This window comes from Ornithorhynchus anatinus, chromosome 18 (genome assembly GCF_004115215.2).
Source record: "Ornithorhynchus anatinus isolate Pmale09 chromosome 18, mOrnAna1.pri.v4, whole genome shotgun sequence".
Classification (NCBI taxonomy): domain Eukaryota; kingdom Metazoa; phylum Chordata; class Mammalia; order Monotremata; family Ornithorhynchidae; genus Ornithorhynchus; species Ornithorhynchus anatinus.
Window position 1 is genome coordinate 43,127,097 of NC_041745.1, and position 13,604 is coordinate 43,140,700.

General features: G+C 50.1%; 1 protein-coding gene across 3 annotated transcripts in view; it reads right to left on the bottom strand.

Moving 5' to 3' along the window:
• Nucleotides 1-1,204: 1,204 nt before the first annotated feature.
• The window catches only part of NFIA (nuclear factor I A), a 238,476-nt gene continuing 226,076 nt past the window's right edge, over nucleotides 1,205-13,604 (bottom strand). For all 3 annotated transcript variants that reach the window (XM_029046506.1, XM_029046505.1, XM_029046504.1), the window contains one exon: nucleotides 1,205-8,341. In XM_029046506.1, coding sequence (XP_028902339.1) covers nucleotides 8,324-8,341 — 18 coding nt within the window. In that variant the 3' untranslated portion in view covers nucleotides 1,205-8,323. The remainder of the gene's footprint in view (nucleotides 8,342-13,604) is intronic.

Genomic DNA, 13,604 nt, shown 5'->3' on the forward strand with positions numbered 1-13,604 from the left:
AGGATTAGAAGCCAGGTCCTTCTGACTCCCCGGCCCGTGCTCTATCCACTAAGCCACGCTGCTAGGTCTTGGAGTTAGAATCCGGGATCCCGGCCCTCGGGTCTAGCGGGAACTCGGGAGGGATCAGGAATGGGAGGAAGAATGGGGGTGGGGGAGCCACTGGGCTATGGGCAGGACGGACAGGATAGCCTTAGGTCAGCTGGCCAGACCGAGCGGTGGTCCCCCTTAAGCCCCAGGGAGCGGAGGGGAATGACGACTCTTTCATTCTCCCTCTTCCAAGCAGAAACAGCAGCTTGGTTCAGTGGAAAGAGCCTGGGCTTCGGAGTCAGAGGTCATGGGTTCGACTCCCGGCTCTGCCACTTGTCAGCTGTGTGACTGTGGGCGAGTCACTTCACTTCTCTGTGCCTCAGTAACCTCCTCTGTAAAATGGGGATTAACTGTGAGCCTCATGTGGGACAACCTGATTACCCTGTATCTACCGCCGTGCTTAGCACAGTGCTCTGCACATAGTAAGCGCTTAACAAATACCAACATTATTATGATTAAAATGAGATTGAGATGGCGAACACCATGTGGGACAGGGACCGTGCCCAACCCGATTAACCTGTATCCACCCCAGCCCTTAGTACAGCGTCTGGGACATAAAAGCGCTCAACAAATACTATAGTAATAATAATAGCTATTAATAATGATAACAATAATAATAATAATAATGTTGGTATTTGTTAAGCGCTTACTATGTGCAGAGCACTGTTCTAAGCGCTGGAGCAGACACAGGGGAATCAGGTTGTCCCACGTGGGGCTCACAGTCTTAATCCCCATTTTACAGAGGAGGTAACTGAGGCACCGAGAAGTGAAGTGACTTGCCCACAGTCACACAGTTGACAAGTGGCAGAGCCAGGATTCGAACCCATGACCTCCGACTCCAAAGCCCGTGCTCTTTCCACTGAGCCACGCTGCTTCTCGATTATCATTACTGTGAGAAACCCATTCCCGAAGCCGGAGAGGAAGCGGAGACCAGAGCCATGGGTGCTCATGGAGCCGCCCCAGACGTCGCCTGCAGGATCTCCCCGAAAGGGCCCGATTCCCGGAACGGAGCCCCCCACCGCGGACCCCCCCGGGACCCCCACCGCGCCCGAGGTAGGAGGGCTTGGGGGGGGGACGGCCCCCACCCCGTCCAAGCAAACGACCACACCACGGCGGGTAGCATTAGCAATTTTTTATTTTTCTTTTTTGTTGCATAGGAAATGCAGTACTTGCTTCCAGTAATTGAATTGTAATGTGAGAAGGTGGTAGCACTAATGGTTGAATACAAGAGTTAAACGAATCCACACCAGCTCAAAAAACCTGTGGAGATTTAGTTGAAGAAGAATGGATATGCCCACAGTGAATTTCAACCAATGACAAATTTTCACAGAACACAGTAAAACTAAAATGGTAACTATGAGAGTCAATACAAGTAATACTAGAGGCACAAGGAGCCCGACTCATAAAAGCAAAATGCAAAAACCTGGGTTATTGACACGGGCAGGACACATGGGGGGTGGCGGTCGGGGGAAGGGGCGGTTGGCGGGGCGAGGGGGTGTCGAGCCCGGACCGGGGGGCGGAGAGGGGTTGGACGGTGTGGGGCCTACCGGGACATTCCCCGTTCACGCCCCACCCAACCGCATCCCCTTCCGTTGCTCCCCGAAAAGGCGGATTCTCGGGGTCCGGGCTGAAAAGGAACCCGGGGTTGGGGGTGTCGGGGGTGGGGGGGACCCTCCCAGAGCAACGGCGAGAGGGAACCAGAACCCTTTAGGTGACGGTGGTTTCTAAAAGTTGAGCATTAAAAATGGCAGGAAGAGTCAACGGATCCCCCGGTGCCCATGTTCCCTGCCCCGCCACCACCCCGGGGAAAGGCCACGAGCCCCGGGAGAGCCCCCCTTCTCCCGGCGGAGCCCTGGGGAGGGGTCTGGGGGGGCGGACGGGATGGGAGGAAGCGCGTCTCCCCACCGCCTGGGACGGGGGAGCCAGTCTCACCCGGGGCAGAGTAAGTGCACATGTGAGTCCCGTCACCCCCGTGACCCCTCAACCCGTCCACCGCCCCGTGTTAATAACGGACGGCTGCTTTATGAATCGGGCCCAGAGTTCATACAGAGGTTGGTTTTTTTTTTTTTGTTGGTTTTTTTTTTTGAAGAAAAATATTGCAACTGTGCATGAAACTAAACAGCTACATGATCTTTTTTTTTTGCCTTTTTTCCTTTTTTTTTTAATATGCGGAGGTCAGGTGTGAAGGCGGGTCAGGCGTGGGTACCCTCGGGGAGGGACGGGCAGGGGGCGGGGAGGAATGCCGTCCAACTAAGAAATGTCCCCCTCCTCGTCGCCCCCCGACCGTGGCTACCGTGGGGGTGGGGAAGGCCGACGCCCCCGGGGTTCTCAGGGTGGCTGGGAGACCCAGTCTTAGCAAATCTTGCTTTCTGAGCACCAACACCCACGCCTGCCCTCTAGGAAAAGAAAAACGAAATAGAAAAATCCAAAGGAAACAAAAAAAAGAAGAAGAAAAGAAAAAAACCACAAGTAATACTGAATTTAAGTAAATGTATACCTCCAAAATACTGAAAACACCCAAAATCAAGAAAAGACAGTATTTGCGTTCTCAGTGAAATATCTTTAAACCTATCTGACAAGAACCAAATCAGAAAAAAAAAAAGACTAACATAACTTGGAGTAATATTCATACAGCTCACTAAGCATTATGGAATAGCATGCATTAATATTGTACGGTTATTTTACATCACCTATATCAGAAGGTCTTGACAGACAGCGAAGGCTACTGGTGTAGAAAAGTCTTACTTCAGAAGAGCAATATAATACAGATTTCACAGGCACTACATTTTAATATATCAGGTATTATGCTGGTTTTCTTATAATTCTTTCTGTCCTAAAGCTGGCATTATAACAATGACCCAAAAGGCAAGGATCGAAGGAAACGGAAAGTAGATATCAAAGTTGATATATTTTTTTTTTCAGATAAGATTAGTGCATAGTTCTCATGCAGATAAACACTGCTATGCATTTACATGGTTGGAAAGCAGAGTGTGTGGAGCCCAAAGTTGTCCAATTTGTGTAAATCTTTTGCCAGCCTGCAATAGCACCATGTAATGGATTTTGCATTAAACATGAAATCGATTTCGGAATCGGTGACACAGTATTCACTACAGTTAAGTGCTATGGAGCAGCTTCAATGTTACCCGCTCTAGATGAATTCCCCCTGTTTTCGTTTGATAGTTTAGGTATTTAGTGATTTTTTTTTTTTCATTTCAACGGGGAAGAAGCAAAAGGGGGATGCCATCCCCGACTGGCACCGTTAGGCCAGTGCCCGGCTTCGGGCGTGATGCCCGGCCTGCCTAGGGGTGGGAGTAGGTACATGCAGCGACTTCAAGACAAAATTGGCATCAGAAGCTTGGGGGGAGGGGGCGGCAACCCCCCGACGGGTATGTGAGTGGGGAGGGGGGTGCTGGCTTTCCAGGTGCCAATGAAGCTCTCCGGGTACAATATTGGGGGGTTGCAGAGGCGGGAGGGGCGGGGGAGGAGGGGGGTGTTGATTTTGTTCTACTGAGGCGAAAAGGAAAGGCGGGAAGAAACCACCACCAACAGCAAAAAGAAAGATATTTCCAGAGACACGATGCAAAGTACGATATTAACTGACATTCTTTGCTTTTTTTAAAAAAAGAAAAAAAAAATCACAAGGAAAGACGGTTTCTTCGTCGGCTATAAATCCTGATTTTGTTCAGTAAATATTTCAAAGCACTGTTCCTACGAAGCTTGCAAAACATACCAGAAAAGAAAGAGGAAGAGAAAAAAAATCAGAGTGAAAGAACAACTTTTTGCTGAGGGATTTTGCATTCCTTCACCCTCCGGGACTGAGCTGGAGCTGAGGAGAGTGAACCATGTCTGTCTAACTGTAGCCCGTAACTCACTGAAAAGAAAACCCGATAAATAAGTCCGTTGCTGGGGTGTGCGACACGACGATGGGGTGAGGGGGGCAAATCCCGATAGGATCTGTGGGGGGGGGGGGGGGGCGAGTCGGTGACTTGGGTCAGGGGGTGGAAAGCAGGGGCACGGTGGTGAAGGGGAAGACGGGGCCGGGAGGCTAGTGTCGGACACGGGGTCCTAAGGGACGTCTGCGGGCAGAGAATGGGTCCATCTGTTGCTCAACTGGACTCTCCCAAGCGCTTAGTACAGTGCTCTGCACACGGTAAGCGCTCAATAAATACGAATGAACGAACGAGATTCACAGGTGGGTCTCTGGGGCCTTGTTTCTTTTGAAACGGCATCAGTGCGATGTACTGGGTAGGGGTTAGGGGGAGAGGGGATGGTTCTCAGGCCTATTCGCTACACACCCCAAGCAGACGTCTCTCTCCTCACCGGGCGGGGGGGACGGACAAGTGGACGAGGGCCTCGGTCGGAGCGTTTAACGCACAGAGGCCCCCCCGCGCTGCTCCCTGCCTGCGGGGAAGCCTTTAGAACGGTGTTCTCCTGGACGTCTGTTTAGAATTCCCTAACTTTAGCTTCATCAAACTTAATACGACAAAATGCCTTCCAAAAAATACAGCATACCTGTAATGGCCATTTACAATGGTTCTTCGGTGCCTATACTTCTCAAGCATAGGGATATGCTATACCATTGAGAGAAGAGAGGGAGAGAGGGGGAAAAAAAAAATAACTGTATTTAAATACATACAAAAAAAGGAAACGGGAAAGTTTTCAACTTAACTCCACTCCCTCCCGACCCCTTCCCCCAGTCTGCTCCCCCCCCAACCCCGCCCCGGGGTTGGGGGTGGTGGGGGAAGAGGAAACCAAAGAAAAGAAAAGCAATTCTATGAACGCTGCCTTTATAACGAACAATCAGAAACTCCACTAAGCTAATTTGACAGAAATTTTTTTTTTCCTCATTTAAACAACATTACAAAAGTCCTGCATTATAAAATAGGGTAGAATAAATCAGTGTAATCAATAAAACTATACAACGTACAAATTACATATCTTCTGAGTGGGCAGATTAACCTTTCTCTTTGCAGCCATGGCTACGGACATGCTCGCTAAAAACAACTAAAACTGCCCAGACTATTGCTTAGGGTGCAACTTTCTTGTATGTACAACCAATTTACTGGTACGACCTTGGCTTCTGACAAGGCTCTGACAACATGTTTGCGTAGGCTTTCTTTTCCCTTTGCGGCGAAGCACTGAAAGCTGCTAGTTTTCCTTTTTTTAGTGCACATATGTCATAGGAAAGTAATGCCCAGCTAGGTGCTCTAGGGGAGAGGAGGGGGCAGAGGAGAGGAAGGCAAAAGGACGCTGGCTACGGGAAGTGACACCGGCTACAGGAAGTGACACCATACACTAACAATCACACAACACAATAGAGCCAAACGACTACTCAACCACTTATCAGACACATATGAAAATCCAAAACCTTTTATTTTATTCTTTTTTTTTCCTTAAATAGCGATAGATCACCAGTAAACAATTGTTCAGAACTTGGAAGTTTTTTAAAAACGTGCATATAAAAATGGGCATTTAGATCCTTGTTTCTGGTAACTGAGTGTGGATCGCCTGCGGCCTAAGAAAAATGGGGTCTGGGAGCTGAAGAAAAGGAAGTTTTTTTGTTTTTTTGTGGGTTTTTTTTTTTTTAAGGCTTGCTTGTGAAAGGAACAGTTGTAAAAAAACAAAATCGCTTGAAGCCAAGCTCAGCTTAGAGGCGGCGGTCAGACCTGCCGCTCTAAGATGAACCTTCACCCTCCTCTTTCCCACCCCCCCTCATCCTCCTCATCCTTCTCCTCGCCTCCTCCTTTCCTCCTCCTCCTCTTCCTCCTCCTCCTCCTCTGTGTGCATTCAAAAATCACAAAGTCCACAGACAAACACCAAAACACGCCACACCTCGTGCAGCACCAACTTTGGTCAAATTAAAAATAAAAAAAAAAGAGAGAGAGAAAGGAAAACAAAGAATCGCTAAGCTTTCTTCTACATGATACAAGCAGGTATTGCATATTTTCATATATCGGGGGGTGGGGGGAACACAACAACAACAACAACAAAAATAATATATCAAAGGAAGACTCCAAACTAAACGTAAAATACAGCAACATCCAAAAATACTGATACCCTTTAGCATCTACGGACAGATATCTCCGAATAGCACTGCCACTGATCGACCATCCAGGACAACTAACGTTCTACTGAATTCTAGATGTTGGAAACTCACGTGGGCTGACGTCAAAGTCACATTTACAAAAAAAGTGTCTCCCAACCCCTTTCAATTCAGGTACATGTGCAACAATTCCACAAATAATCGCTATTCAGGGCAAGGCACATTGATATGGAATTTTTGTTTTCGTGCAAATCAAGAAAAACAAAACAAAGAACATCGTTTTCGGGGAGAAGATGAGGAGCAGAATTTCTTCCCAAGAATTTCAGTTCCTATATTGTATAGGACAGTAGTAGGGACCCTTCTGAAGGGCTGTGAGTGAACAAAGTTTAAAGGCAGGTGCCTTAAATAGGGGTTACAATATTGTGTCTTAATGCACTCTACTTTATCCTACGTTAACTAGATAAAAATGAGTTTACTACCACTAGAACATGCAGAGACTTTCTCCGATTGGCTGGCCTGGCCAACCAGAACGTATATATATGTATAGTATAGGGAACCTTCTTAAAGTCGCGTGGGAAGCAAAACGGTGCTTCGCTGTCTGGTAGAAAAATCACTTGCACTCTGGTTTTTTTTTTTTTGTTCTTTTTTTTTGTTCTTTTTCTTCTAAGATACTTGGACGGATAGGGGGACAAACTTTTTTCTTTTTTTTTTTTTGTTTCCAACAAAAGCCCCGGGCTCGCAGCGGCCCAACCGGTCATTGCTGGAAGCCCCCCAAGCCCCGTCTCCCTCGACCCCCCTCCGAGGGGACCGTCCGGCCTGCCCGGGATACGATGGACCTTCCTCGGGTGCCGGACGTGGGTTTTTTCTTCTTTTGTTCTCTTTTTCTGTGACTCGGAGGGGTCGTATCCACCCTAACGTGGCCAGAAACGCCAAATCTTTATTTTATTTTCATTTTTTTCAGAATCGGCTGAATCCGTCTCGGTGGCTCGTGAAATGAACGGAAGAGTAGGGGCTCATATTAGTTATGTGCCTTCGAGAACCGAAAAAAGAATTCATCAGCATTGAATGTAGTTAACATATTGTGGTAAAAGCACCATTAGATCTGGGTTTTTTTTTTTTCAATTTTCCTTCGGTTTTTAAAGGGATACAAGTTTAACAATAAAAAACATAAAAAGCGAAAAATAGCTCCCCTTTTCCTTGCAAGGCGGTTTTTACCCCAATCGTTTAGAGTCCTGGGGTGGGAGGACTTGGAAAACAAAAATAGAATTTTCAACAATCTCTATCTTACAAAGATATTTAGCTATCCAATGAAATTGCACTTTATACTCAATTCAAAATTCGATTGTTTTGATCGATTCCTGTCAGTTTCTGTCAAAACAGACCATCTCCCCCGTATCCACGTGAATTTTTGTGTAATTGTTGAAAATCGTTGGGAAAAGAAAAAAAAAAGGAGTCTGTGCGCAGCGCTTCCAACCTTTGCGTGAAAGACTGAGTGGCCGCCGTCCAGAACCACGAGGTCGTCGTCATGGGCCGGGTTATGAATCTCGCTGTGGACTTTTTTTTCCATTAAAAAAAAAAAAACCAGAACAAAAGAACACGACTGCGATGGGTAATTTTTCCCAATATGTTACCGAAAACCATGTCCTTAGACTGTCCCGTAAGTTACATATTGCAGATTTCAGCTACTACGAAAGTTTTAGTTTCCGTGTCGCCTCATGGCTACTCGAGAAGGGTCACACCTCTAAGGGAAAATGGACGAAAGGGCTGCGAAACGGTTAGGGGCCGGGGCGGGTTACGACGGCGCGTCGGTGAGCGTCAGCGGCCCCCTCCCCTCTCCCCGGCGTCGACCGAGCCGGCCGACGCTCCCGACGAGACGTCCCCCCGCCCCCCGAGGCTCTGCGGCCCACCTTTTTCCAGCACCATGTGACAGAGTTACAACAGTCCCTAAGTAAGGTGTTGAAAAGAAAAGAAGGCAAAAAAATAATAATAATAATAATAATTCCCGGAAGGTTCTGGCCTTCGCCATTGGACCGTTACTCCCGCCGTGGCCTTGTCGTCCCAGCTGCTCGGATCGCATCTGTCCGCCTCCCCTTCCGTCGATGACGAGAAGTCACTGCGGCGGCTGCTTCCGGGTTGCAGAGGCGGGAAGGGGCCAGGGGGGTCTGTCTGGTGGAAGGTGGGAAGCGGTGACTTTTATCCCAGGTACCAGGACTGGAAGACAAAAGAGCACGATGGCAGCGGCCGGTTAATGGCGTGGACGCAGAGTGGCCTAGTGGCTAGAGCCCTGGGCCTGGGAGTCACGGGACCTGGGTTCAAATCCCCGGTCCGCCCCTTCTCTGCGGGGCAAGCCCCTTCGCTTCGTAGTGCCTCACTGACCTCGTCTGTAAAAGAGGGATTAAGACCGTGAGCCCTGTGTGCGACAGGGCCTCTGCCCAACCTGATTATCTTGTGCCTACCCCAGGGCTTAGGACAGGGCTCGGCACGTGGTGAGCGCTTAACTAACGCTATTATTATTATTATTTTTATTATTTCCCGGAGCCTGAGAAGAGTGGTCATTCCCCGACTCCGCCAACTTAGCAACGGCAGAAAGGAGGCTGGATCTCCTTGGGCCAAAACTTACCTAGTCGACCTCCTGGGATACCCTTCGGCCACAGGGACCCAGATTAACTGGGGGAGTTGGAGGGAGATTTGATAACTAAATATAGCTTCAGAAGATTGAGGCTGTGCCCTGCACTCAGTAGGCGCTCAATACAAACCACTGATTGACTGATTAAGGCCAATATAATAATGTTGGTATTTGTAAAGCGCTTACTATGTGCCGAGCACTGTTCTAAGCGCTGGGGTAGACACAGGGGAATCAGGTTGTCCCACGGGGGGCTCACAGTCTTAATCCCCATTTTACAGATGAGGGAACTGAGGCCCAGAGAAGTTAAGTGACTTGCCCACAGTCACACAGCCGACAAGTGGCAGAGCTGGGATTCGAACTCAGGAGCCCTGACTCCAAAGCCCATGCTCTTTCCACTGAGCCACGCTGCTTCTCCAATATGTAATTTTACACCTCGAACGTCTAACTGGATAATCTTGCCCACATCCTCCCTCTACCCGGGAACTGATCCGACCCGGAACCCGGAACTCCCTTCCCTTCCCCAGACAACAGCTCAGTGCTCTTCCCGCCTTCAGAGTTTTATTATAATCACGTCTCCTCCAAGAGGCCTTCCTCGATTCAGCTCTTTCCCCCTACTCCCACTCATTCATGCATTCGATAGTATTTATTGAGCGCTTACTATGTGTAGAGCACTGTACTAAGTGCTTGGAATGTACAACTCCCTTCTGCCTCACCCATGCACTTGGATCTGTCCCGTAAAAGCATTTGATATTCACCCCCTCATCCCCACATATTCCTGATTTATTTTATATTAATGCCTGCCTTCCCCTCTTCTAGACCGTTAAGCTCCTTGGGTGTTGCAGAGGGAACACGCCTACCAACTCTGTTGTATCGTGCTCTCCCAAGCGTTTAGAACAATGCTCTGCACACAGAATGCGCTCAAGAAATTCCTTTGACTGATTGGAAAAAGAGTTAGGAAACCCAGGTTCTAATGCCGGGTTGGCTGAGAGACCTGGAGCAAGTCACTTAGCCACTACGGGCTCAATCTTCCTCTCTGTCAAATGGGGATGATAACCACGTGGTCTAGCGGAAATAGACTGGGCCTGGGAGTCGGAGGCCCCGGGTTCTAATCCCGGCTCCACCACTTACCTGCTGCGTGACCACGGGCCGGTCACTTCACTTCTCTGTTCCTTAGTTTCCTCATTGGCAAAATGGGGCTCTCCAGTTCTCCCTCCTACTTAGATGTGACCCCACGTGGGACCTGATGATCTCATATCTACCCCAGCGCTCAGTACAGCACTCGGCACGGTAAGTGCGTAACAAACACCACAATTAAACCACAACGAAGGGATGCTGGGAGGACAAAAAGCGATTGTGGGTGTGAAAGCACTTGGGGAAAATCAAAGCTCTGTGCAGAAGCCCCGTGCTGTTAGGCAAGGATCCGGGTTCGGAAGTCAGAGTCCCCAGGCAGTCCGGAGGCCCTCCCAGCTATAATAATAATTATTATTATGGTATTTATTATGTGCTTACTATGTGCCAAGCACTGTTTGAAGCACTGGGGTAGACACAAGGTAATCAGGTTGTCCCACGTGGGGTTCACCATCTTAATCCCCATTTTACAGACGAGGTAACTGAGGCACAGAGATGTTAAGCGGCTTGCCCAAAATCACACATCTGAAAAGTGGCGGAGCCTGGATTAGAACCCATGTCCTCTGACGCCCAAGCCCATGCTCTTTCCACTAAGCCACACTGCTTCTCTGCCTCTCTTCTCTGTAGGAATGTGGCAAGTGGTCTTCGCTGGTCACTGGGCTGAGGCGGAGGTCAGGGCTCAACTGAGCTCCAGGGCTGCCCCTGTTCCCGTGCCATGGCCTCCTTTAGGAATCTCAAGCTGGACCTGGGTTCTAATCCTGATGCTGTTGGTTGTCCACAGTGTGTTCTTAGGCTAGTCACCTTTTTTTTTTTTAATGGTCCTTGCTAAGTGCTTTCTATGCACCAGACACTATTCTAAACTCTGGGGTAGATATGAACTAATCAGTTTGGACACAGTCCCTGTCCCACATGGGGCTCACAGTCATAATAATAATGACAACTATGGTATTTGTTAAGCGCTTACTATGTGCCAAGCACTGTTCTAAGCACTTGGAGAGATACAAGGTAATCAGGTTATCCCACGTGGGCTCACAGTCTTGATCCCCATTTTACAGACGAGGTAACTGAGGCATAGAGAAGTTAAGTGGCTTGTCCGAGGTCACACGACAGACAAGTGGTGGAGCCGGGATAAGAACTCACATCCTCTGACTCCCAAGCCTGTGCTCTTGCTACTATGCCACGCTGCTTCTCTTCTTCCCATCTTAATCCCCATTTTTCAGATGAGGTAATTGAGGCACAGAGAGGTGATTTGTCCAAGGTCATCCAGCGGACAAATGGCGGAGCAGGGATTAGAACCCAGGCCCTTCGGACTCCCAAGCCCGGGCTCTAGCCAGTCGGCCACGCTGCTTCTCTAACTTCGCTTCTCTGTGCCCCGATTTCCTTAACTACAAAATGGGGCTTCAATGCCTGTTCTCCCTTCTAACATCGTGGCTTAGTGGCGAGAGCCAGGGCTTGGGAGTCAGAGGTTACGGGTTCGAATCCCGGCTCCGCTACTTGGCAGCTGTGTGACTGGGGGCAAGTCACTTGACTTCTCTGGGCCTCAATGACCTCATCTGTAAAATGGGGATGAAGACTGTGAGCCTCACATGGGACAACCTGATTCCCCTGTATCTCCCCCAGCAGCTTAGAACAGTGCTCTGCACATAGTAAGCGCTTAATACGAACATTATTATTATCATTATTTAGGCTGCGCGCCTCGTGGGCCAGGGACTGTGTCCGACCTGATTGGCTTGTATCTACCCCTGCGCTTAGAACACTGCTCGGCACAGCGTAAGCACTTAGCAAATACCGTGACAAAGAAATAAAAAACCAAAATAGGACGGATGCGCCATGGTCCTCACCGTCCCGGCCCTCCGAGCCGCCCCTTTGGGCCACGTGCCTGGGCGAAATCAGGGCCTGGCAGGTCCCACCAGTGGGGCTGCCTCTACCCAGGTCACAGGCCAGGCCTTCCGGCCAGAACAGCACTTTTGGTCTCTCTTGCCACCGGGAGCGCGCACCGAACCACCAGTCGCCTCGGCCCCCTTGCAGACGCGACAAAATCAGCGGGCCGATTTTGTCAAGGCCGCACTCCTCCCCGGTCACTCTTACCCCTCACGCTGTGCTGTAGAAACACCTCCCTAAGCACCAGAACGAGTTTCCTAATTTGCTTTACACAAGTCCACCGATATCTCTCACGGATCCAGGCCTCCCGGAGCCTTGAGCACGCTTCCTTCCGTTCCTCGTGAGCTTCCTGCTGGCCGGCGTGGCCAACCTCCGGCGGTTCCGAGGAGGCTCCCGATCACCCCAGAAAGGCCCTCATCAGGCTCTCCTGAGTCGTGAGGCTCGCCCGGAGCGCCAGCCTTGACTCGGTTCCAATCCGCCCTTCCCGAGGGTCTCCGCGTCGTCCGACCCCGGGGCCCGGCCGAGGCAAGACGCGCCCTCTGGGAGCTTCCAGTCGAATGAACCGTTGCAGCTGCGGTCCCGGCGCCGTCACACATGCCCGCCCTCGCCATCCCAAGACAAACCCGCAGCCTGCTTCTGCACTACTCTTAGCGGACAGAGACAAAGTTTCTTCACACATCTTTTGAGAAGCAGCGTGGCTCACTGGAAAGAGCCCGGGCTTAGGAGTCAGAGGTCATGGGTTCTAACCCCGGCTCCGCCATATGTCACCTGTGTGACTTTGGGCAAGTCGCTTAACTTCTCGGATCCTCAGTTCCCTCCTCTGTAAAATGGGGATGAAGACTGTGAGCCTCACGCGGGACAACCTGATGACCCTGTATCTACCCCAGCGCAGAGAACAGTGCTCGGCACATAGGAAGCACTTAACAAATATCAACATTATTATGTGATTCTGCCGGAGATGCCCACCGCCCGGGACACAGGCGGGAACCAAGACCCGGGTCCTCAGACCCCCTTCCCCTACTCCATCAAGAGTCCACCAGGCCGAACTCCCCCGGCAACGGCTCCGGGCCTCCCCGGTGTCGGGGGACCCGCCGACTCGTCTCGGCTCAGAGGTCCGGGATGGAAATTCGGATGCCACCGTTCCCGGGACCCCCGGCCGGAGAGGGGTCTGCCCCAGCAGGGCTAAGCCCACAGCTCCGGGGCCAGCCGGCAGAGGGGGGCACCTTCCCGTCGCACATGCCCGCCCTCGCCACCCCAAGACAAACCTGCGGCCCGCTTCCGCACTACTCTTAGCGGGCAGAGACAAAGTTTCTTCACACATCTTACTGTTCAGTATGTGCCTTGCAGACAAGGTTACCCTAGAGCGACTCAGTAATCCTTCACTGAAATAGGCTTTATTGATTGCTCTGGTCTATTGTTCCCTTTTCAAGTCCCCCAAGTTCAAGTTCATCCTGGTGTTACATCATGTCTGGTTGCTCGTAGCAACCAGACAGACCCAGACGTGACTATCATTAACAAGAAACTCTCTACTCCCCTCCCATCACCTTCCAAAGCTTCTGACGTAGCAGGACTCCGGGCAAACACATTGAAGTATTTATTCTGCCTAATTTATGACCCAGGCCCGAGAGGGAGAGGGGGAAAGAGAGAGAGAGAGCAAGAGGGAGAGACCCCCACTCCCAAAACCCACACTGTTGTATGGCTAATTAATCTGTCTCTCCCTGGCACTTGGGAAAGTTAGACAAAGGCCTAATTATTGTGTTGCCCTCTCCACACTTTTTAGGGGGTGTGACTATTTGCATGGGAAAAGAGAGTCAGAAAGCCCAGGTCCCATTTTCCCCG